Source organism: Orbicella faveolata, unplaced genomic scaffold, assembly GCF_042242905.1.
Source record: "Orbicella faveolata isolate gen_17 unplaced genomic scaffold, um_ofav_v1 contig_46, whole genome shotgun sequence".
Taxonomy (NCBI): Eukaryota; Metazoa; Cnidaria; class Anthozoa; order Scleractinia; family Merulinidae; genus Orbicella; species Orbicella faveolata.
In genome coordinates, this window is record NW_028301576.1 from 1095634 (window position 1) to 1117004 (window position 21371).

The 21371-nt window shown below is 39.6% G+C and overlaps 1 protein-coding gene and 1 pseudogene across 1 annotated transcript; both read right to left on the bottom strand.

The window, feature by feature from the left end:
- Positions 1-8158: 8158 nt before the first annotated feature.
- LOC149097853 (uncharacterized) lies at positions 8159-9405 on the bottom strand (annotated as a pseudogene).
- An 8010-nt stretch (positions 9406-17415) lies between these two features.
- Positions 17416-19992, bottom strand: LOC110068007 (uncharacterized). Its single transcript, XM_089277403.1, has 4 exons — positions 19918-19992; positions 19319-19407; positions 18678-18965; positions 17416-17770 (listed from the first exon to the last, which is right to left on the bottom strand). Exons 2-4 carry the CDS (start codon positions 19392-19394, stop codon positions 17478-17480), a joined length of 657 nt encoding a protein of 218 aa, XP_089133529.1. The 5' UTR covers positions 19395-19407; positions 19918-19992; the 3' UTR covers positions 17416-17477.
- Between the last annotated feature and the right edge of the window lie 1379 nt (positions 19993-21371).

A 21371-nucleotide genomic window follows, 5' to 3' on the forward strand; every position in this document is an offset into this window, starting at 1 on the left:
AGAGAGAAGGGAAAGGAAATAAACCAAACGCTGCGCGTATGCTAACAGACGAAGAAGTTGATATTCTGTATGGCCAAGATCTACTCGGTTGCTCTTCATCAGAGGCTCTTATTAACACTATATGGTTAAACAACACACAGTTCTTTGGATTGAGGGGTTGTCAAGAGCACAGGGACATGAGATGGGGCGATGTTGAAAGAAAAGAAACAGCGGACGGAACAGCATTTCTAGAGTATAACGAAAGACAGACGAAGACACGAACAGGCGCTAATCCAAAAGACTCTCGTACTGTAAAGCCAAAAATGTTTGCTGTCGTTGGTAGTGAAAGAGATCCTGTCCGGGCTTATGACCTCTATGCTTCTAAAAGACCAGCTGAGCTGAAGACTCCGGATAGTCCGTTTTATTTAGCAATCAATCACACTACAAAAGCCGTTAACACAAAACCTTGATTCACGTCAGCTCCCATGGGAGTTAACAAAATCAAATCACTTATGAAAACAACGGCAGAAAAAGCTGGATTAGATGCTAAAAATCTCACCAATCATAGCGGAAGGAAAAGGATGATCCAGAAACTGAATGATGAAGGAGTACCGCCAACGCACATCATGCAAATATCTGGGCACAAGAACGTACAGCACTCTTGTAAGTCTGAACAACTACAGCACTCTGTCGGAGCGGCAACAAAAAAATATTTCCAACATTCTGAGTGGATATCCCGGAGTGCCAGGGCCATCGGAATACCAAGTAGGTATTTCCAATGCTTTGACTCTGAATGCAACTAAAACTATTACAGTACAGGAGTCGACAACACAGCAGCCCTTGGCTCTTTTCCAAGGTGCTTGAATTCAGGAGGGAACTTTTAACATTTCTGTAAATGCCTTGAAAGAAAGTCTCGCTTTGTCCTTGCATTCTCCAAGGTCCAATAAAGCACGTCACTTTGTTATTGAATCTGACATTGACTAAATGAGACTTTATTCTATTTATTGATTTCGTACTTAGGTTAAAAAAAAAAAACTTTTGTAAGACAGTTTTCCGTTCAGCACTTTATTCCTTGATGTACATGTACTGCGATATTTTCCATCGCTATTAAATTTGCATTGTTAGTTTTTGTTTCTAATTTGCGTTTAGAAAACTATTTCAATGAAAATTATCTTGTTATGTGTAATAAACAGCTCACGACATAGAAAGTGCGGCGTACGGGGTTTTATTCACTCGTTGTTTGTGTCAAAAGCCCTTACTCGCTCGTACCTCGCTCATTCGGGTTTTTGACACAAACAACTCGTGAATAAAACCCCGTACGCCGCACTTTCTAGACGTAAACTATATATACTATACCTATATCCTTACTTGACGTGTCTTTAATGATTTGTAGTCACGAGATGACCGAGTGACCAACAAACAGCACGGAATGCAATATAAGATATAAAGATAACATTCTTTATTTAAGTGTCAACTCTATTTAGCCTTACCGGACTAATTGGGGACACTTAACAAGAGCCTTAAGTACTATGCATGCACAGGCGATGATATTTAACTACCATTTCGTAAGTTCTGGAGGAGTAACTGGAGGAAGCGAAATCCTTTCTGTTGATTCAGTTGACGTCGGTTGTAATTCAATGTAATAAACTCAAAACGCCTAAATAGCACAAAAAGAAGTAGCTTGTGTTCCCCATCTTATAGTTGTTAGCTACTTAGCCATGTCTGCATCTTTAAGGTTAAGGGATCCAGTCACTGCAGTTTGAAGTCACAACCATAATGGTAAATAACACATAATTCACAAGCAGCTTAAAGAAACATCAATAATTTAAAGTTCCAGTGCACGTTAATGGGGAAGGTGGTCAGTGGTCTAGTTAATAATTTAAATCAAGTTGTTTAGGAGGGAATTATTTAAGAGGGAATGTTTTGCATTCAGTTCAATATTCAAGTATAATTTCCAGCAAATTTTTTTTCTTCTAAGACATGAAAGGCACATCACTGAAACATATAAAAGTACTCATGTGAGAATTTAATAAAATTACCATGATAATTATTGTCGAGGAAAAGGTTGTTGTTATTCATCGTGGTGGATGCAATAATAAAGTGTATTATCGTTTGTCTCACGATGTAGTCACTTGAGATGTAGATCGCGACGTTTCGACTGCTTACTGCTAGTCTTCTTCAGGCGATAGGGTCGACTGATTGCACGGTATCATTTATATCACAAAGGTCGGCTGTGATTGGTGTATTTCGATCCTCCTATTGTTCCATTGTTCCGGCGAGTAGCTGTTCTCTCAGTGGTCCGCTGTTGTACCGTTGTCCTTTTGTTGTGTTTCTTGATCGTGGGTATCCATGCTTCAGGAATTTCAATTCCACTATCCCTGTTGATGTTGTTAGGATGAAGTCTTATGTGAATAGCTTCCTTGACCCTACGTGTGTACCAGTGAGGATCTCGATCAATAAACTTGACCTCATTCCAGATAGGATAGTGGCCGGTCTCGTGGGTGTGTTCAGAAACGGCGGAGGTCTGGGTTCGGGCGAGTCGTATATCCCTGTCGTGTTCTTTGATCCTCTCCTATCTGGAATGAGGTCAAGTTTATTGATCGAGATCCTCACTGGTACACACGTAGGGTCAAGGAAGCTATTCACATAAGACTTCACCCTAACAACATCAACAGGGATAGTGGAATTGAAATTCCTGAAGCATGGATACCCACGATCAAGAAACACAACAAAAGGACAACGGTACAACAGCGGACCACTGAGGGAACAGCTACTCGCCGGAACAATGGAACAATCACAGCCGACCTTTGCGATCTACATCTCAAGTGACTACATCGTGAGACAAACGATAATACACTTTATTATGATAATTATTATTAATTTAGTTGTTACTTGTATGATCTAGTACGTGTGTTTCTACTGTTTTAAACAATTCATTAGATGTCTTTTATCAAACTTTAAAATTATGGTATATTATACTATTTGACAGCCAGGAAAGGCTGCTGTGGTTGTGTATCTGCACAACTGATAAGCTTTTTACTCTGTCTACTTGGTTTCTGATGCAAAATATGACCAAAAGGATCATTTTAATGTGATGCACACAGCGTTTCAATGATCAAGGATTGAATGGTGCTTTGGTTCAATCACTACGTGTTAAGTGCAATATATTGACATATTAAAGCACAAATACCATAAATCTGGAAGTGCAATAACCCCGGTCGTTACTAGTGAAACATATATTTCATCTTGCATACGTGGTCCTTACTGCCTGTTGTTGAAACAGTAGCCAATATTTGAAAATGATAACTGTGTGAAGTAAGGCCAATATATACACTTTGACCATTTCACTGTTCTGCATTCAGAGTAAAAATGGTATGAATGAATAATCAGTATCTTATAAAGGGGATTGACCTTTGGCATTTTTGAAAGAGAGAGGCTCACAATATATTTCAGATATTTCCACATCATTGACAAGCCACGTCAAAAGCAGCTTGTGAAAAACTCTGAAACTCAATGTTGGAAGATTTATTGTTTCCCAATAAAATGTAAACAACAGCATAGACCAGAACTTTTTATTACGGGTCATTACGGTATGAAATGTATCGCGCGCTCGAGAAAAAAATAATGATTTTAGACAATCACCTTTTCAATCCTTTAGAAAACTGCTGTCAGTCGGTTTGCACGATCTCAAATCTAACCGACACTTTGTGGTTACCACAAGTCGCCGATAACCAATGTCACTTGATTACCAAGATCAAGATGGCGGTTGTCAAGGAAACTGGCTTAGTTCCCAGTTCTCCTCGGTTTAATTAATTCTGGATAAATCGTGCGCGACATCATTTATCCGAGGGAATTGAGCATGTTCACTTTAAGTTACAATTTCGTATGACGTCATTGCTTAAAAAAGTCACGATCAACACGAAGAAAATAACAACTTCTGGGAGAAAGGTCGTAAATCATACTTAAGTTATGGCCCACTACATTGAAAGGATTTGAATTGTATCTTCTTTGGGCAAGCACGTACTCAAAGGATTAATTGCACAACATACGCCCTTTGAAACAGTATCAGGCTATCTTGCGTAAGTGTTTCATTTCTCGTTCAGGTTTCGCAGATTGTATTTCCACCTTGGCTAGATACAGAATGAACTATTTGTTGTCACTCGACAACAGAATTCAACTTCAAAGTTGCTTATTTCTATGACATTAATTTACCATATTTTTCTAACGATCTCCAAGATCGTGTGATATCTTCATATCTCGTCCCCACCATCTTACCACTTGGGGCAGCACTTTGCATGCAATATGGAGCCCCTAGTATAATATACCTAATTTCCTGCTTGACGCATCTTGAATCACTCGTACTTACGAGACGACAGCATGACCAAAAATGCCGTGATCAACATGAACAAATAACAACTTTAGGGGTAAAGGTCGTAAATCATGCTTTAGGAATGTCCCACTACATTGAGAGGATTTGAAATGTATCGTCGTTGAGCAAGCACGCACCTAAAGGATTAACTGCATAACATACGCCCTTTGAAAAAGTATCAGGTTAGCATGATTTAGTGTTTAATTTCTCGTTCAGGTTTCCCAGATTGTGCGCGTTCTGGTTACTTCTGAATATATTTCTTCCCATTCATTTCTATTTTGAAACACTTTCTTTATTTACGTGTACATAAAAATCTTGTTCAATTCGAAACTCCAAAGTCCAAACTGGCGCTCACAGGCTTTTGCTCAAAAGTTAAACTCAATAACATGCTCAATTCTCAATAACATTGACTTATCAAATCATTACTTACTTTAAATTTAATACGTACAGAAAATAACAAAACATTGGATCCTGTAGAGACAGTTTGTTCAATGCGACACATTCATTTATCATGCTACTACTTTACAAAGGGAGTTTAATAGGTAACTTGCCCGTACTTATAACTGATTCAAAGTCTCAAGATTTCTCGCTCGTCTGGTTTTCGTAATCAGTATTCTGAACGAAAATTGCACCTTTAATCGACTAGGAAACTGAAGGTAAAAATCTGCTAGTAAAGCGTTATATAACATGCTTACATAACATACTTAATTGTCAATATTGCAGTTTGGGTGACTGATTGTATTTGGCAGTTGCAGAAGAAAACAGTCTTTGTGCAGTTTGCATTCGTGCTAATAAGATTAATAGCAAAGAGAATTAACATGTCTACATTATAGGACGAACGAAAGTGAATCTATTTTAATTCACCTAACAAGGCGTTACCGTTCCCTGACAACGACTTGTCCATAGAGTGGTCCCTTGTGCCCAGCCTGCCTCTCTGCTGCGTTCAGTTGATTTACGGGTTCAGCTCTGTTGCATTCTATGAGTTTTTTGTCAAGTTTCGCGCATATTGAATTTAAAAAAAAGAGCCGATGATTGTGTTTGTCGTTTGGTAACGAAGTAGTGGTGTCTCAGGGAATAACTGAATGTTTAACTCATGATCTCTGCAGTCGCCGCATGTTCTTGGGTTGTTGCTATGGAGACTATACTTGTTTCATGGTTTGTAAATTTAAGGCACGTGTGCGGTGTAAAGAAGAAGAAAAGAAAGAAACAAATCATTGCTTAATGGTTTCGCTTTATTTTAGTTGCTCAAATTAAAGCAAAATCAATTCGTTATGCGCCTTATGTGTACAATATAATACCCATATAAACACTTAGTTTAAACACAGTCGTAATACAGCCTTCTACATTTCTTATCTCCGTTTTTCTTTTACCTCAGCGACGTAAAGCAATAACTATAATACTAAATGTTACTATAGAACTCTTAACTGCTGCACCTAGAAAGCCAAAAAGAAAACTGAATCATTACTTAAAAATCTGCCTGACACTTTTAACTGCAATCTTGTCAGGACTTATATCAGACATAGCGAGCGTAAACATTACAGCAGACCTGTACGGGTCCGCAAATGATTCCAGGACCGCAAATGATCCCGGACCGCAAATTATTCCCAAATTGGACCACAAATGATCCCCGATAGGGACCGCAGATGATCCCGACTAAAAAGTAACGAATGGCATGGATGGTGGGATGGTCTGGATAGGGAATTGGCGCACGTGAATACCGACGTTATTATTAAAGCCATCTTATAATTATAATGGTTTACAGCTTGCTTTTTTTTCATACTTTCGACTAAATTTTGTTGCTAACTACGATGTTATGAATATCACCACTCAATCATCAAAACACGACTTGGCTTGCATTTCTTTGCAATTCTCAGTAAAATTATGATCAGTGCAACATACGCTACATATCCTCCTTTGTTAAGCATTGATATTTCGGTGTTATAGTTAAATCACATTTTATCAGCCATTAACGCCACTCGTCTAAAGTTTTAAACTAAAATCTAACCATGAAGCAACTATTAAGGAAGACGCTGTCACCTGAGTAGACCCACAAGCCTACAACGCTTCATCACTCTGTAAAACACATAGTGTGTAGCACTGGAAATTTGAACAAATTTATTTTGTAATTTTTCCTTGGTCGTATTTTGGCTTAATTCCTCGGAAATGACTACTTGAGTATTCTAAGAAGCCAAAATTCCAAGCCATAGTTATGAAGTTCAGCTTCATGACCAAGCAAGGCCAAGGCTTGCGCGGGTCGGTACATTTCGCTGACTCCTAGTCCATGGACTACCGCGATGGACCTGGTCCATGGACTACTTGAATGGACTACCCATGGACTACCCTAAATGGACCACCCTGAAATTTGTGGGAAACATAAATTTAACGATGCTAGAACCCGAACAAAAGATGCGATCGATCGACAAACACATTACTGAACACTTGCGATTTAACAGATTTAACGATCCCGAACAAAATCAGATCAGAACAGTTGCGATTTAATCCTCAAACGTTTCCTACCTTAACATCTGGACCTTTGTCACAAAATATTGGATTCGAGCGAGTTTTCCTTTTGTTTAATACCTACATGATAAGACACGACATTCACATAACCCCATACACCCATACACCACCATCTTGTATTTCTTCCCCCTGGCCAAATGAGTGTAGCTAGCAGGCGCAGTAGTCGCTCACGAGTCGCTCACGGTCGCTCACAATATGAAAAGGACGCTAGATGGTAAGTGGAAATTTGGCATATATAATCGCATTCATCTCTGACTTGTGAGCCAATTCTTTACGCCATAACAGGGAACGAGAAAAGCAACTCATTTCCGTAATTTCGGTTGTAATATTTTGTGACAAAGGTCCAGTTGGGGATTAAATCTGTTACATCGCAAATGTTCCGTAATTGTGTTTGTCGATCGATCACATCTTTTGTTCGGGTTCTAGCATCGTTAAATTTATGTTTGCCACAGATTTCAGGGTGGTCCATTTAGGGTAGTCCATGGGTAGTCCATTCAAGTAGTCCATGGACCAGGTCCATCGGGGTAGTCCGTGGACTAGCGGTCAGCGAAATGTACCAACCCAGCTTGCGCTTCGTTTTGACAAGTCAGCTGTTTGATAGATGTTTGATACTATCGCCACCGGGATGTTTACAAGTATGTGTTTTTCTAAGACTTCTAATTCGATAGATCGTCTTCACGTGACGTGTTTTCATCCTCATCAGGCGTAAGAGGCGGTATATTTATATCTGTTTACAATTAGCGTGCTTCGATTGGAAACCGGAGCATTAATTTTGAATTTCAGGGTTATGGAGGTTGCGTGACAAAAGGCTACGATCGAGTTTGTTGAAAAATATATACTTATCTCATGATTTTGAGCCTTTTTAGAAGTTAGAGCATTAGGAAAAGTGCTTATGTAAATGTTTGTTTGTTTAGTACTGATAATTAGTCGCCTAGAAAGCCAAAGTAAGTTCCAGATGTTTACACTATATTCCGGCGGCCATATTGGTGTACCACGGATGTATACGAACATGGCGTTTTCTTACTGAGCTCTGTAAATTTCTGGGAAACATTTACGACGAATTTCTGAGGTTTGGGGAAACGCACAGGCCTAAAACTTGGAGGAGTGTCTTATTTAGTTATCTTCTATAGCGTATATCACAATTTCTTAGCTTTTTCCATTGGTTGGTTTTCGATTTATTATTTTTTTTATTGCGTGACAGTGAAAACGATTTGTACCGTTCGAAGAACAAAACAGCAACTGTGGAATATTTTTTTGCAAAAATGACAAAACATGATTTTTAGCTCATAATTTTTGTACATGTTCTCACCTTCCTCTGATATAAATCCATGCCATTCCTTATTTTTTGATCGGGATCATTTGCGGTCCAATACGGGGATCATTTCCGGTCCGGGATCATTTGCGGTTCAATTTGGGGATCATTTGCGGTCCGGGATCATTTGCGGTCCGGGATCATTTGCGGTCCTGGGATCATTTGCGGACCCGTACAGACCTGTCCTCCATGGTCGCTTTCAGTGTGACCCACCAAATCCTCACCATACCACAGTCGCAACCCTTGGCCCGAGAACACCAAGGAGAAAACGATTTATATCTCGGTAACTCAGAAAACTTTCCAGGATCTTTCTTAAGGAACGGCCTTTCTGGCGTAATAATAACACCGCTAATAGTTGTTATGACTACACCGACGCGATATTTTACTGCAGGCCTTTTACCACAGCCCCAGAAAGACCAGTAGGAAAATATTCTCTTATCGCAGGTCACGTAACCGCTTAGGTGGACCAATTTTACAGCGGCTATCTTGCTACCGTAAGGGACGCTGAAACTGCCAAACGTGTTATACCTGCGCCAAAACATACAGGATAGGAATTCAGTTTGACCCAGGGATCTGAAAATATATGAGTAGATGAGTTAGTAAATTAATTTTGCATTGATGTACAAAATTACGTTAATAAAATTAATGGTGTTATTTTCAATCATAATGTTTGCTTACTCAAATACTGATCGCGACTCTTTGTATAAGTTGCAATGCTCTTTTCCTTTCTTTTTCACAATTCCACCTATCCCTGCCTCCCAAAAAATGTATCTCGACTAAATTAAACTGATGCAGATTTTTTTTAAAAGAACTATATTCTGAACCAATGCAGCAATAGAAGGGAGTATCAAGAGCAGCATGGCTGCAAAAATTAACCTTGGCTTTCATACTATTAATCACTTTACAATACGCCTAAGAATATTAAGAACAAGCCTGTATTGCCGATTTGCGTAATATACCCGTAGAAGGTGAAGAATACAGGTGAATATATGAAAGTTCATATATTTGAACTGCGGAGAATGATGTGAAGATATGATTGATCATCGCAGTTATGCACAAAGGTTTCATATTAAAGGTTTCATAGAGTTATTGTTAATGAAATGTATTCTGTACAATAATAAAGTATACGCTATGACCTGGTGACCTTTATAGATCGAGTCTTAGTGATTTTACTTAAATTTGTCTTATAATTTAACATAATGTACTCCTCTATCACCACATCCATCGCAGCATAAGATTAACCGAATTAAAAACCTTAAAATCAACATTTTGCTACTGGAAGCGAATTTTTTGAAGCAACAGTTTATTAAACCGCTTTTCCCTGACGTGCCAGTATGTCAGTATGCAAACTGGTTGGAATTTCAGCGAAAATTCTCAGATTTTGGTGGCGTTTTTCAAAGCGTCCGCTGAAAAACCCAACACTTTACAGCCATAAAAAGAGCTTGATTCGAGCTCGGCCACATAAAGAAAAGTCTTTTTGAAATTACAGACTTACACTTGCTTTACAATGGTTATTGTCAAAGATTTGTTTTTCGTAGTGACAGCTACCATCTGGAAACGAAAAACAGACAAATATAGAGTGCCCAAAACTTCTTGTTCTAATTTCCGAAGATATAATTTTAACTATTAACGCAAGGAAGTTTTGGCAATGCTATTTTTTGCCAATAGGCCATTTTACAGTTGTGTGCTCAGTTACCTGGTCTTTGAATGCAAGCGAGGCTGGAGGTGACCTTGCTTTGTGCGTGGCAGTCAAAGTTTACACTGGGAAACCCAAATTTTCTCATTGATGAGATTCCTCAATGACGTATACGCCAATCCCGATGGATTGGCATCAATTGTAAGAAACTATCTCATCGTCTCTATTTTGCCTTCGTCAGGGAGGCGCGAACGGCTCATGACAGGCGCAAGTTGTTGCACTGATCAGCGCCGCAGAGGTTTTCACCGCCTCGCCTGTACGTTCTTATCGGATAACCTTTTTTCTTTTTATAAGAATATATTTTATAAGAATACCGAAGCTAAAATTTGCGAAATTTTTAGAAATTAGAGATTTTTTAAAGAATGTAATTTTGTGTTGAAAGTTTTTATTTTGTGTTGAAAATTCTTCCTTTCTCTAAACGGCAAAATTGGCCAAAAGGCAACAAAAACAGCATTAGCTGTATGTTCGATGCTAGCAAAATTTCTCCAAGAAGCTATGAGCACCATTCCAGTCTTTCACATCCTGCAGTCTGGCTTCAAAATTACTTCAACACCCTCAAAGTCAACGGAATATTTTCAGCCTAAACTGGGCCGTGAAAAATACGAATATTTCATAGTGTAATATGGACAATTATTATATGACTGTGTCTCACAAGGACTGGGAACTACCGAACTCACGAATTTGATTGGCTGAAATCGATATTGACCGATATTTTCCCATCTAGACCGGCATCTAGACCGATCTTGTTGTAACAGTTGTCCTCAAAAAGTTACGAACAAAGAATATGTAAAAATTGGCTTGTTCCTGGCAATAATACTAAATGGAAGAATCATTAGACCTTCACGAGGAAGAAGGTGAAGAAAACGAGCAAACGTTAGCAAATTTCAGTCCTGTCGAGGAAGCTACGAGCAAACATGAAGTCGCAATTGAGAAATTTTTGCAGGAGCAGAAATCCAAAAACACTCAATGCAAGACTAAGAGCGATTTAAACGTATGGAAGAAATTTTGTGAGTCACTGAAAGAGTCTAGAGCAATTGAAGACATACCTGCCAATGAGCTCGACCTTCTTTTGTCCAAATTTTTCACCTCCGTTCGTAAACAAAATGGCACTGAGTACGAGCCGGGTACTTTAAATGGCTTCCAGCGAAGTTTTCAACGCCACTTACATGAAAAAGGAAGTTTGATTAACATTTGTAGTGTATTGAGCCAGCGGTTGACATTATGAGCATGCGCACTTATGCGCATTCTGTTCCATGTGCTTCGATTTGCAATAAACCGAATACATGGCAGTAGCGACGAGGATGAAGTCGTAGGAAAACGTCGAAAATATGACTGCTATCGGGAAGATAGAGAGTTTTGATGAGACAAAAGAGAAATGGGAAACTTATACGGAACGTGTAGAACAGTTTTTCTTAGCAAACAACATCGATGAGGACCGCCAAGTGCCAACCTTGTTATGCTTGATCGGTAGTAAAACGTACACATTGTTGAGGGACCTTCTTTCACCGGATAAACCAGCCACCAAGAGCTTCCAAGAGATCGTCACGACCCTTCAGCAACACTTAAGTCCTAAACCATTGGAAATAGCAGAACGCTTTGGTTTTTACAAACGAAATCAACGAGAAGGAGAAACCGTGTTGGCCTACGTAGCAGAACTGAAGAAACTAGCGACTCACTGCAATTTTGGCGCGAACCTTAACGAAGCTTTACGGGATAAATTGGTCTGTGGCCTTCAAAATATGCAGATTCAAAGGCGTTTGCTTTCAGAAGCAAAACTGAAATATTCCAAGGCTTTGGAGATAGCCGTAGTGATGGAAACTGCCGTTCGTGATGTTTCGGAAATGCACAGTGAGCTGCACGCAGAACCTCGAGTTGACAAGATCTCAGATAACAGCAAACCACCGCCACCGCCACCGCCACCGCCACCGCCACCGCCACCGCCACCGCCACCGCCACCGCCACCGCCACCGCCACCGCCACCGCCACCGCCACCGTCACGCCTAAAGTTTGCTATCGATGCGGAGGAGACTCGCACGCATCACACAATTACAGATTCAAGGACCAGACATGTTATCATTGTGGGAAGGTGGGCCATATTTCCAGAGTTTGTAACTCGAGACGACAAGGTAAGCCAAAGCAACCACCCAAAACACCACAAAAGACTCAAGTCCATACTGTTCAGTACAGTGAAAGTGATGAATGTGAAGATGTGTTAGGAGGTATGAAGATACACAATGTGAGGAAACCGAGCAGTAATGTAATCTGGGTAGACCTTAAAGTAGAAGGGAAACCGTTGAAAATGGAACTGGATACAGGCTCGGCTGTGTCGATCATCCCACATGATTTGTACAAGGAGAAATTTCACAACAAACCCTTGCATAAAACTGAACTAATATTGAAAACCTACACGGGGGAAAACATTGTTCCACTGGGAGTGCTTAAGGCAAATGTTGAGTACAAAGGTCAGCAACCTTTAATGTTGGATCTGTATGTGGTTAAGAATAAGGGCCCTGTGTTGATGGGAAGGGATTGGCTCTACAAGATACGCCTGGATTGGTATGCTATTAAATCACTGAAAGCTTCACAAACCCCACCAATTGCTAAAGAGCGTCTGCAGACCATGCTAGACAAATACTCTGATGTTTTTGAAGATAAACTTGGAACATTCAAATCAGCTAAGGCAAGGCTAACGCTCAAAGAAGATAGCCAAGCTCATTTCTGCAAAGCTCGTGCCGTACCTTACGCCTTGAGGCGTTGGTATTCTCACGAAAGTTGAGTGGAGCGACTGGGCGACGCCCATTGTACCTGTCCCGAAGAAAGATGGGTCTGTCAGAATTTGTGGTGATTACAAAGGCACAGTGAACCCAGAACTACAAGCTGAGCAGTATCCTTTACCCCGCATTGAAGATATCTTTGTAAAGCTTAGTGCTGGGCAGAAATTCTCAAAGATTGACCTTCGTCAGGCATACCACCAACTGGAGATGGAAGAAGATTCCAAGAAATACCTCACCATAAACACACACATGGGTCTGTTTCAGTACAACAGACTGGTGTTTGGCATCACATCAGCACCTGGCAGCGCACCATTGATCAAGTGCTGGAAGGAACTTCTGGCACAAGCTGTATCCTTGATGATATGATCATTACTAGCAAGGATGATGCAGAACACCTGGCTAACTTAGAAGAAGTTCTGCGACGGCTTCAGCTTCATGGGTTGAGAGCAAACAAGGCAAAATGTGAGTTGTTCAAGGAGAAGATAACTTATTGTGGACACGACATCGACAAAGATGGCCTACACAAGTCAGCAGAGAAAGTAGAAGCAGTATTGAATGCGCCACGTCCAAACGATGTAGCTGAAGTGAGATCTTTTCTCGGGCTAATCAATTACTATCACAGGTTCTTGCCTAACCTAACGACAGTAGTACATCCCCTGACACAACTTTTGGAGAAGAATCACCAGTGGAAATGGACAGAACAGTGCGAGATAGCATTCCACAAAGTGTAAGAAATGATCACGTCAGAGCAAGTTTTAACGCATTATGATCCCAGCCTACCACTAAGGCTTGCTTGTGATGCATCCCCTGTCGGTATTGGAGCGCTGCAGTCTCACGTGATGCACGACGGTACCGAGCGACCCATAGGTTTTGCTTCAAGGACACTCACCAAAACTGAGCACAAGTATGCACAGATTGACAAAGAAGCCTGGTCAATAATCTGGGGAGTAAAGAAGTTCCATATGTATTTGATTTTTTAACTTTTTTTGGCTCGCGCTAAAGGGCTTAATTTTCGCAGTATGTGCATATCTCTATGGAAAGAAAGACTTGGTTAGGAAATGTGAATAAGCAGTGACGGAGCGTGTCGAACCAATTAGATGCTATTGTCGAGTTTGGTTTATTTGTTCGTCCCTAATTTAGAATTCGAAAGAAGAGAGAGATTATATTCTTCTAGCTAAAGACCTGCATTTGTACCTACAATGATATGCGATTAGGTCTCTGTTCCATGATCAAAGATTGAAAAATAATGACCATACCTAATGAATAAATTGATTAAGAAAAAAATGGCCTACAAAGTAGTAATCAGAATACGATGATCGTTTTTGATAACCGTCTGTCTGCGTAATTTCGTGAAGTTTTCGAAACCAAAATAACCAAAACGTTAGAATTTACCTCTTGAGGTGGCACGCTACAGTTCATTCTACTTGATGGATCAATACCACCACACTTTACCACCTGATGCCACAACATTAGTATTACCAAAAATGTCCAATAATTAGCGAACAAATAGTGGTCATCTTCATGGCATATAAGGTTACTAAAGCAACAGTACAATCTGTTAAAACACCCTAAATTTTAAAGTCCATGGGGCAGGACCTCAACATGTCGAATTTCTTAACACTCCTAAAGACAGCCTATCAGAGCGGTTTAGAAAACGTCCCTCAATTCCCATACTTCCAACTCCGCTCTTTCTCCGTGTCTCTCCCGCTTTACTCCTGCATGCGACTTGAGTTATAGAGACCTTGTTCCCTGTATTCTTGTACCTATGATAGCCATGCCAACGGTATAGCTTTCTTGGGAAATCTTGTGATCAAATGACGTCACCAATATTTAACAACTATTCCACGAGCGCGTTGGATAAGAGTATGATAGATAGCAACCGCGGCGCGTAGCTCCGAGTTTGCTATAACCATCTCATATACAGCAAGTGCGAGTGGAATAATTGTTTTATTAAAAACACTCCCAAAATATAGAAAACTAAACTAAACTAAAATAAAAATGCCCAAAAAGATTACGCGCACGCTTATCATATTTGTAGAGCATGGTATAATGGCTCACATACCATGATAGCGAAGCCATTGAAAACTCTTGAATTACATTATGCAATGATCCAGTTTTTAACAACATAGAATATTACTTATCTTGTTTAACTGTTACAATATTAAATGTTCTGCTTTGCAAATTGGGAACAAGCTCTGGGTTAAATACGATAAATAAATGCTGCAAGATGCCTTCTCGTTCAGGAGCTAGCTTTCTCCTTGCTGTCACACGAATGTCTCCTGTTCCAGGACTTTGGAAACCCGCCTAATTTGTAGTCGCCTTAACCCTCTCACTCCCAAAAGTGCCATGTGGCACAAAATACCATAACATGCTCAATATTTGTTCAATTTTTATCAAATTTGAACAGCAAAAAGTTCTTGGACAGATCTATCGTTTGAAAGCATAAAATCATACCCCCCTCCTATATGAGATTTTATCAACCACCCCTAAAATTGTGCACCTTTGTCCTCCTAGACTTTTCAGGTCAAGTTAACATCTGACAATAACCGACACTTTAAGAGTTGCATATTAAGCTATAGTTTAGGGGTATACGTCAACTATACAAGGAGTGAGATATTTTTTAATGTTCTTTTAATTGCGATAAATCAAAATTTGTTTTATTTGGAAGCACTCGTCGTCTTAAGTCCTTAAACACTGTTTCTATTAAGATCAATGAAAGCCCTCTTAAACAAGCCAATACATTAAAATACTTGGGTGTGACACTTAGAAAAGATCTGTCTTGGAATGAGCACATAAAAAAACATTGTAAATAAGACCAACCAGCGACTTGGACTTCTTAGACGAATCAAGCCTCTTCTACCACTACACGCACGCCTAACACTTTATCACTCCCTAATTCCTCCACTTTTTGACTATGGTGACATTTTATGGGGTGACAAAAACATCACTCAACTGATGAACGATCTCCAAGTACCACAAAACAAAGCAGCGAAGTTAATTTCAGACAAACCAAAATATTCCTCCGCCACCGAAGCTCTTGAGGAACTAGAGTGGAAGCACTTAGATCACAGACGGTACCTTCACCGATGTGTTTTTATTTTTAGATGCCTTCATAAAATCATCGATTTTAATTTTAATTTTAGACAAAATAATGCCATTCGCCATTATGATACCCGCCAGCGCAAGAATCTGTACCTTTCTGCTCCCAAAACAAACTGGGCAAGGCAAAAAATCACATACCAAGGAGCTCTCGATTTTAACCTTTTAAGTCTTGAAATACAGGAAACTGAATCTATTGTACTTTTTAAAAAGAAACTTGAACGCATGCCTTAATTTTATCATATTTCATTTATATCGTATCTTTTACGTTTGAGTAGCTTTTACGTTTTTATAATATTTTCCACAGGGCCGTTCTGAAAACCACTTTATGCGCATGAGATCGCCCCTATATAATTATTATTATTATTATTATTATTATTTAGTTTTTCGTTTTGAATGCTTTTCAATTCCAACTGAGCCTTCCTCTATGGCTGTTAGTATGAGATGTGGTATCCCACAAATAATACATTTCAAATGGTATACTATGTGTGGTCCTTGGGTCTATAGTTACAGTTTTACAAAATATGTTGTTTTCCCCACGGGAGTGAAAGGATCCGTTTTTTCGGGTATTCGTCTTCTCTATGGCAAGTTATGTCTGATTTTTGAGTGCCGATATACCCCGTCATTAATCCCTACAGGGATCTGGAAATTTCTCTTGCGATTAACTCCTTTCACAGCAAAATAGCTGCTTGGTTTTCTATCGCAAGAGAAGAAGAAATTTTAGCAATATATAATGCAGTTATCCCTACTAGCAAAATTTAAAAATAACCTAGAAAATTCGCCTTGGCAGCGTTCAAGTACGTTTTTATCAGCCATTGGAACTCCTAACTCAAAAATAGAACAAACCGCGAAAACATTCTTTCGCTTTCTGCACAGTACGCACACTGCCTTGTTAGTTAAGCCGCAATGTCGCTAAAACTGAGTTTATGGTCATTAGCTCGCGTAAAAAATTGCAGCCTTCAAGTGACAAGAAAATAAATCAGTATTAGTGTAGACGGCGTCAAAATAAACCAAACAAATCATAGCACAGCTCACGAACTGACTGTCGATGAAAACCTATCCTGGAAGGAACACATACACGCAATTTCGAAAAAAGTCGCTTCCAGTATCGGTGCACAAAAGGGAGTGAGATCTTTTATTTCCAGGCACACTGCTATTAAAATATACAAGGGTCTTATCGAACCGCATTTTTATTACTGCAGTGTTGTTTGGGATGGCTTGTCTCGACAGCTGAGTGAGAAACTTCGAAAACTACAAAATCGTGCTGCCAGAGTAATTACTAAATCAAGTTATGATACGAATTCTAGCATTTTCTCATCTCGGTTAGCTGGGATAACTTATCAGTTAGAAGGGCGAAGCATGCCCTTTTCCCCTTCCCCCCCCCCCCTCTCCGAAGGAACATTTTTAGGGGCTTGGAAATGCCACTCCCACGTTTTCAAATCTTGGCAAAAACGATGAGTATTGAGAAACTTATCTTGTTTTCATGATAGCCTGTTCATGTAAGAGATTAGGCTATCAAACCAATCGATTTAGCTACGGAAGTTGCTTTTCTGGATGCACGTGCGTGCGTGGGTAAATTAGCGCTACCCCCCTTGAATCAGTTAAGATACACTTAAAAGATAAATTTAGCGCAATATCTAACTGGAATACCCACTACACAGGAATATAACGCTCTGATGAAAATCTTTATTGCTTCATCAACTTTGGTATTGAAATACCACTCAATTACTATGGAACAATAAAATAGACCTCATTGGCCCAAGGCCCTCCTTCGCCTCCTTTCCAACAAGCCTTAGATGTTCCATACTTGTCGAAGGTCAGGTGCGCAGTCTTACTAGCGGCACACCAGCCACTATTCTGAACTGCAAACATATGAAAGCCCCGTCTCATTGCAGCAGCGGCGCATTTTGCAATTGGGTTAGCTCGAAGCCAGTAGGCTCCGTCCAGGATGGGATCCTTTCCTTCCAATGTTGGGATTGCACGACTTCCAATATCCTTATAGCATCCAACGGAAATATAACCTAAGAACGAAAGTTACAACGCACAAGAAATTACATAAGAAGTGTATATTTTTAATGAATTTGTTTTGTTAAGTCCTTTACTGTTTATAAAGTTTTATAAATTCCTTTATCATTTTTTTTTAATATTTATACGTAGGTTGACAAAACTGAACTTTTGCACGAATTATGAGGAACATTTTAAATCACTACCTCAGAAACTTCTTTGGCAAAAAAAAAAATGAAATTTTCTTCAAATTAACTAATCTGTTGTTGTTGTTGTTGTTGTTTATAGTGGTAAGACAATTTAACCAGACAATTCCTGCAAACGGCCAAATAGTATAAAAGTTGAAGAAAACTTTGCACAATTACGTCCACAGTCCAATTAATGACGTCACAGCGTGGTCATCGATCTTAATATTGGGTCTTAGGAAGACGATAGAAGTGTTAGTAGTGCACATATTAAGCCAGGATACACAGTACCAACCAATAAAACAGAAGCACTTCACAAAAATACCCGCACTGGTGTACAGGAAGTGTGAAATTCAATAACGGCAGATACGAAACGCCCGAGTATTCAAAACAGGTAATTCGCACTTTCAACCTCTAAGCCAAGTTAACGTTAACACAATATCCTGTTTGTCGGACAATAACATCATACTCAAGAAACTTAAGAAATGCTTTTGGGGGTAATTAAAATATCTAAGTATTCGATGTAAAACTCGGTTAAAAAGGCCGGTGAAACAATGCAGATCAAACTCGTCAAATTCATGAACATTGACTCACTGTGACGAAATTTCGTCAAATTGGCCAATTCCTTTACTGCACGCATTTCTGGACATGTAGCAAAAAACGACAATCTGTTTGGATCGAGCTCAGTGCTTTGAATGGCAGTTATATGATGTGCTCAATGACAGAAGTCATACTGTACCTTTGGTCAAGTAAACGTGATTGGCCCATGGTCCTCCTTCACCGTCACTCTTACAAGCTGAAGATTTTCCGTACTTGTCGAAGGTCTTTGGCGCAATCTTGCTAGCGGCACACCAGCCACCATTCTGAACTGCAAACATCTTGTATCCCCTTTTCATTGCAGCCACGGCGCATTTGGCAATGGGGTTCTCTCGATGCCAGTAATGTTTGTCCAAGATCTGATCCTTTCCTTCCAGTGGTGGAATTGCACGATTTCCAGTATCCTTAAAGCATCCCAAAGAAACATAACCTAAAAAGGGAAAGTGAGAGAAAACTAAGTCATTTCAGACGTGTTGCTAATTTTGTTTCATGCTGTCTGACCAAACTACCACAAATGCAATTTCTGAAAGGCCGATAAAGGAATAGTATTGCTCCAGTTGTTGATATTGAGTCAGATGAGATTTTCGCTTTTGTCAGTTCTCGTTATGATTGCTCGTCTAAAAGCTTTCCTGGTCAAACCGGACTTCCCAACTTGGAAAGAAAATAAAGCCCGCCACATTTAGCAAAGTTCAAGCTTACTACATTTTTTATAAACTTTGGGTACAAATTTTCTTGTTGTTGAAGGGAGTACTATCCCTTTGAACAGAGCACTCTCAGACTTACCACATTGCACATAGCTACAAACAATGGTGCAGAGGAAGGCAACGACAAGGAAAACTTGACTCTTTGTGCGATGCATTTTTCAGCCGTAACTGTGAAAAATAAGAAATGTTACGTAAAGATAGATGATCTCGGTATTTCTGTAAGGTGCACGTGTTTCCGTGACTACCCTTTAAAACAAGACCATGCTGTAAAAACCCTGTCATGAGAAAAAAACATAACCTGTACCTTATTTTCAACATACTATGTTTTCAAATGGCATTTTTGCAATCGAGTCATTAAAAAAATTCAGATATATTTAAATTTATTCGCTTATTCGGGACTAGGTGCCGTGAATATGCCCGACAAAGTATTTGCAACAATTATTCAGATCTAATTTGGTCTACTGGCGCTGTTTTATAATTTGAAAAGTTATAACCCCTAAATTGATGATTTGACCCAGTAGATTTTGAAGTAATAGAAATTCCTATGCTTACTAATTGGTTAGTGCCGATTTCGAGAGAAAACAATGTCTATTTTGGCATTAAAATTTGCCTGCATCTCCACGAATTTAGTTAAATTTCCAAAACTTAACTTGAGTTTAAATTAAGAGAAGATCTTACCCGTTTGAACTCGTTGCTGGATGAACTTCAAATGTCTTGTTCACTTCAACTTATGAAGTGTCTTCTATTTATCCTGATCCGTAGCCAATTAATTTCAGAATTTATCTATCTGTCAGTCAACAACACAGAACGAGAGAATGATTTTTCATTTTACGGAAGAACGACTGACGCTAGGTTTCAATCATATATTAGTGATTTGTTGTATGTTTCGGTTTAATTATAACTATAAATGGTGAGCAAAGCACCTCAACAGGATAGAGACTAACGATATGCCACTAAGAAGACTGAGATAGAGAATAGTGCCAGAAGTTAAGCTTGGTGCTAATATCAAAACGTCACCTCGATAAAAGGTGACATGGGCCATTGTTTATACGCCTAATGGATGGTTTAGTTATTCAGGGAGCATTTACTTGTAACATACGCGAATATTGTCGTATTTCTCACGCGTTCCCAGTTTCAAAGAGATGTGTCAATCACTTAAGTAAACACTCTAGTGTGCACCGTAATTGGTCGCTAATCGACTTTCCGTGCAACGCGAATTTTTTCCTTCACTGACCCTTTAAGTTTAAAATGCCGCAGGCCGAGGGCAGCATTTTCAAGTCCGAGGGCACAGTTTTTCACTATACGGACCGACCCTAAGCCGGACAATAACATGTTTATCCGAGTCTTTTTCTTGCGGTATATTGGCTTACAAGTGGGTTAGTTTACGCGACTTTGTCACTGACTTGGCTTACGCGCAGTCTACCAATCTTTCGTAAAAAAATCTAACGAGCGAACGAGCGAGTAACTCAGATACTAGACAGAAGTGTTTTTCCGGTGTGAAATTTCGTGCAAAGTTTGAAGTTGTACTACAAAAACAATTTCTGTCAGTCGTTGCCAATCACTCGAAACCAGTCTTTTCTACCGTGAATTGAGTAGCAGGTAGCGAGGAAATCTTCTCATATACAGCAACGATCAGAGAGGTAACTCGACTGAAATCGACTCATCAGTTTTTACTTAAAATCGAACAGAGAGAGACACACAGGATTACGCGCCATTACAGCGCCGAGCTACAAACAACCAGGCAAACTCTCACAACCTCAAAGCACTCGATCGAATTTAGTTACAATGACTTTCCTTGCTATTTAAAAGTGAACAGAGATAAACCTGCCTTGATCAATCGTCGACGGAAGTGTTAAAAGGGCGAAAGATTGACGATTACCGCTAATTCGTGCGCAAAAATAGATCGATACGACGGATTCCGCCCGCTGTTGCGGTCCGGATGCGAAAATTCCGTCCGCTCCAGGAACCACTCAGATTGCAGGATTTGTTGAATTCCGCCCGCTCACGAGCTGAGAAAAAGATAATTAGGAAATATGTATAGCTTGTTTTGGCTTACCGTTGTGATTTCCTCGCTATTTTCTTGAAACAATGCTCAGTTTTATTGAATTTTTTTTATCTATTGTAACATGTTT

Coding starts and splice junctions, on each gene's coding strand:
- LOC110068007 (XM_089277403.1), bottom strand. CDS start 19,394: ATGCATCGCACAAAGAGTCAAGTTTTCCTTGTCGTTGCCTTCCTCTGC. Junction 18,966..19,318: donor TTGTAGCTATGTGCAATGTG/GTAAGTCTGAGA, acceptor TTCCCTTTTTAG/GTTATGTTTCTTTGGGATGC. Junction 17,771..18,677: donor TCACGTTTACTTGACCAAAG/GTACAGTATGAC, acceptor TTTCGTTCTTAG/GTTATATTTCCGTTGGATGC.